This window comes from Lactuca serriola, chromosome 8, assembly GCF_051521515.1.
Source record: "Lactuca serriola cultivar US96UC23 chromosome 8, Lser_US96UC23_V15, whole genome shotgun sequence".
Classification (NCBI taxonomy): domain Eukaryota; kingdom Viridiplantae; phylum Streptophyta; class Magnoliopsida; order Asterales; family Asteraceae; genus Lactuca; species Lactuca serriola.
Genome location: NC_136415.1, coordinates 30,434,976 through 30,439,849, shown reverse-complemented (window position 1 = coordinate 30,439,849; position 4,874 = coordinate 30,434,976). Strand labels below are relative to the sequence as shown.

General features: G+C 38.6%; 1 protein-coding gene across 1 annotated transcript; it reads left to right on the top strand.

The window, feature by feature from the left end:
• The first annotated feature begins 2,268 nt into the window (after positions 1-2,268).
• LOC145066757 (uncharacterized) lies at positions 2,269-2,748 on the top strand. Its single transcript, XM_079014031.1, has one exon. It carries the CDS (start codon positions 2,269-2,271, stop codon positions 2,746-2,748), a length of 480 nt encoding a protein of 159 aa, XP_078870157.1.
• Positions 2,749-4,874: the final 2,126 nt, after the last annotated feature.

Sequence of the window (4,874 nt, the reverse complement as noted above, 5' to 3'; positions counted from 1 at the left end):
TGTAGGTAAAAGAAAAGTTATGCTTGTTGACAGTATTAGTGGTGCGAACTTCCATTAGTAATAGATACTTATTTTACTTCGGGATATTAACTGAGACTTAAGTCTTAGTATTTTAGTGTTGATGTAGTGTATTCCTTTTCATGTGACCAATAGTGTGAGTAATAGAGGAATCCCATGACCTTCCCGGTCATGCACAATGTAGTGAAGTAGTGCCATCCCTGGGCCTGCTCGGCTCGGACTGAAGTTACCAGTCGGGATCTAATAGTGTCTGCTCCGTATAGATCTATACATGTAGCGTCGCCTTCCTTCCGGAAAGCTCTGGTCACAATATGTAGCGCGTAGAGTATCTTGTAGAGAGTTAGTGTGTTATATTCCGGATTAGTGTTTTCTTTTGTAATATAGTGTAGTAGTCCTTTATGCATTTCATAGTGTGTTCTCTTATTAGTGTATCGTTTTGTAATAGTATGAACTATAGTATGTACAGTAGTAGCGGTAACAAGTAGTAGCGACCTTAACTATACCTATTATAGTTAACTTAGTGTGTATGGTTCTTGTCAATTTAGTGGTTTAGGCATCAAATGGAATGAAAATACTCGTATCCAACACTAATATACATGATATATAACTAAGAAATCAACGACAGCCGGACGGATAACAACTACCCTAAGCCCACAATCAAACAAGAACAGGAAATAAGGCGAGCCATCGGTCCTAAGTCCTTCAAGTCTTACTTATATAGATATATTAGTGTGGTTACATTTTATAAGAAAATCTATTTAATAAAAATCTTGTCCAAAGGGAACATTTAGAAAATTGTTTATTTAACCAAAATAGTTTTGAAAACGCAAAATTTCTTTATAAGGCATAGTGGTAAATCACATGTGATTTGAACTATGGATAGTGAATCACATGTGATTAATTTCCATAAGCATGTATTTTTAACTTGTATCCCCCCACCTAAAACATATAAAAACATTTGAAAGGTTCATTAAAGGGGTATGAACTCACCTGAAACCGAGTAAATCGGGTGAAAGTGTCGGTTGAGCGTTTGGTACCAAATAAGGACTTGTACACCTTTTAAGACCCTAATAACATATGAAATATATGTTTTACAAGAAATTAATCATTTTATGCTTTTTATTAAAACATTTAGGTATTCTAGCATTGTTTCGGGGTCTTAGGGCTTAGAAGTGGTTCTCGGGGATCGTACAAGGCCAAATAGGGGTTACGGGAGAGTCCAAGAGTTTTACTCCCTTGGAGTTTACGACCCAAAGGCCACTCCTTGGGAGTTTACGGCCATAAGCCCCTAGGCTTGGCCGTGAACTCTTGTTCTCCTCCCAAAAATGGATTTTAAGGCCCTAAATTAATCCCCTATATTTCTAGTGAATGTCTAGGACCAATTTGGGGGTTTAAAACCTTCATTTGGTGTCATTTGGGGGAGTTTACGGTCCTAGCTTGTGCTTGGGCCGTAAACTCCATTTTGTCCCTCAAAATGTGTTGCTTTATGGCCCTAAGCATTTCCTATGATCATAACTAAATTCTAGCATGCCTTAGATGAGTTTTTGGGGACATTTTAACATGGAAATTGGGTGTTTACGGCCTAAGCATGTGCTTGGGCCGTAAAATCTCTTTTAGGTCCTAAAAACTTGTGTTTTGGTGTCCAAACTCATGTAGGTATATCCCTGAATTAGTATACAAGCTTAAGGGAAGGAAAAATGGGACTTTGGTCATGATTTGGGGTGTTTACGGCCTAAGGAGCTTCTTAGGCTGTAAACTCCTTGTTTTCCACTAATTCATATGATTTTTGTGTTCTAAATACAATGGAGTACGTTTAGAACAAGCTAGGGAAGAAACTCTTACGTTTGTAAGCCGGAATTCGCGGTTTTGGAGTCGGAATTGGGTCTAGAGAGAGAAGGTAGTGAGAGAGTGTATGTTTGGAGTGGTAAAAGGGTGTAGAGTGGCATTCAATTTCCTTAAATATGCCTCGGGTATTGCACCCGGTACCCGACTACCCGATGCTCAAGTTTAACGGGGTTTAAACTTTTTTACCCGGGTGAAGTGGTTGAAAAGTAATATAACTTTATTTTGTTAAACGGGGTTAACACTTACAAGTTATATTTACTTATGATAATGTCAAGAAAATATAATATAATTAAATAGATATTTATTTATTTACGACTCCAAATATTACGAAAATTTATATATAACGACGAATTCCGTTAGTGAAAACGAGATTATGTAACGGAAATAAATTTGGGTTGTCACAGGATGTCACCTTATAGACTTGTGTTTAGCAAAGCCTGTCATCTCTCTGTTGAACTAAAGCAAAAAGCTTTCTGGGTTGTCAAAAAGCTCAACATGAAGATTGATGAAGAGGGTGTTCACCGAAATTTAGAGATTCAAGAGTTGGAGGAAATAAGAAATGAAGCATTTGAGAGTTCGCGAATCTACAAGGACAAGACCAAAGCATTCCATGATAAGTACCTCTCCCGTAAGACCTTTAAGATTGGTCAAAAGGTATTACTTTATGACTCTCGACTTAAATGGTTTTCCGGTAAGTTACGGTCCCGGTGGGTGGGACTGTTCAATGTTACTAATGTATTCGATCATGGTGTAGTTGAGATTAAGAGTAACAAAACTGGAAAAGTGTTCAAAGTTAATGGCCACAGGTTAAAGGTCTTTTATGAAGGTTTCCAAGAGAAAGACATGGAGGTTGATAACTTGGAACGCCCGAACTACATTGAGTAAATCTACAAGGCAAAGCTGAGCCAACGACTCAAAACAAAGGCGGCTAACCGGGAGGCAACCCGGGGGTATTTTTGTTTTTTTCTTTAAAAACATTTCCATTTCTTTGAAGTATTTGGTTACTAACAAGTTTGGTTGGTACAAATTGGTAATGGTATATACCAACTTCTTTTAATTTTCTATTATAGGATTTAAAAACAAGCAAAGACATCGGGATTTTGATGTGTAGTATAGAAATTATTTATGTAGTTCTTTTAGTTTACAAAAGAATTTTACTGAAGTAACGCTAAAGTAACGTTTTAATATTGTGCTTTAGCATAGTAATAACTATTGACTAATACGACCAAATTACCAATAAAATGTTATTGAAACTGTAAACACTAAATACAATTAACAGTTGAAATATATATATATATATATATATATATATATATATATATATATATATATATATCAAATGAATTGGTTGGTACGGTATTACCATGGTATTCCAATTTTTGTACCATTACCATACCAACATTAATGAATTGGTACGGTACTACCAACCAAACATGTTGGCTACCAAACATATTGGCTACCAAGTTTCTTGGTTTGGTTGGTAACATGTTGGTTGGTTTTCCATGGTACAATTTTGCCAGCCCTAGTTTCAACTGACCACAGATGTGGCTTATGCAACGCCTGATGTAGTTACTGGTATGTGACTTAACCCCATCTTTTATTGCCTTCTTGTTTATGCTCATGTTTATTATGATCATGTATATGGACCTTTTTGGTCAATGGTTTGTCTGCTCATGTTATGTTTGATTCAGGAGCTACCTAATACTTCGTATCTATTTCACTCAACAAGATGTTTCGAGACGCTCCAATGACTTTGGACTTCCTTCTGGAGGTAGAGATTGCGAATTACCATACTATGAGTGCTTCAGGGGTTTTATGAACATGTTTAGCGAGAGATTCTCTATTTATTTGGTGTTGATTCCCTTGTGAGAATCGAAGGTTATCATTAGGATGGATTGGTTTGGCCCCAACGGGGTCGTGATTGATTGTGAATGGCAGCTGGTGAAAGTTCGAACCCCAAGTGGAGGAGAACTATTTATTACATGAGAGAGAGTTTCACATGGGCCAACTCTCTGTTCAACCGCGAGGGCCAGGAGATCTCTACATCAGGGTTGTTCTAGGTTTCTAGCTGATGTTTCTGATACGCAGGTGGAGGCCACGATAGATATGAGCAGGGTACCCATTATGAGGGATTTTCCTGATGTTTTTCCCGAGGATTTTCCTGTAGTGCCTCCCGAGAGGCAGGTCGAGTTTCAGATCAAGTTGGTACATGGAACGGATCTGATAGTCAAGGCGCCGTATCGCCTAGCACCACTCAAGATGCAAGAGTTGTCTATGCAGCTGCAAGAGCTGCTAGAAAAGGGTTTTATTCTTCCGAGCAGTTGTCCATGGGGAGCACCGATTCTTTTTGTGAAGAAAAAGGATGGTTCATATAGGATGTGCATTGACTATAGGGAATTGAATAAGTTGACAGTGAAGAACCGCTACTCACTTCCTAGGATTGATGATTTGTTTGACCGGGTGCGTCTTCATTTACTAAGATTGATTTGCGATCAGGGTACCACCAAATGAGGGTCAAGGATGAGGGTATTCAGAAGATAGCCTTTAGGACTTGTTATGGTCATAACGAGTTCGTGGTGATGCTCTTCAGGCTCACCAATTCACCCACAACATTCACGAATTTCATGAACCGGTTCTGTAGGCCGATGCTAGATAGGTTTGTGATTGTTTTCATTGATGATATTTTGGTCAATTCCAAGACCAAGGAGTAGCTTGAGCAGCATTTGCGATAGGTGTTGAACACCCTAAGGAGGGAGAGGCTTTATGCTAAATTCTCTAAATGCAAGTTTTGGTTGAGAGAGGTGCACTTTTTGGGGCACATTGTCAACCAAAAGGGAATCTTGTTTGACCCGACCAAGATCAAGGCAGTGATGCGTTGGGAGGTCCCAAGGACCGCAAATGAGATTCGAAGCTTCTTAGGTCTCGTGGAGTATTATCAGAGATTCATCCAGGATTTCTTCAAGGTTGATGTGCCCTTGACACCCCCCTGACAAATAAGAATGTAACCTTCT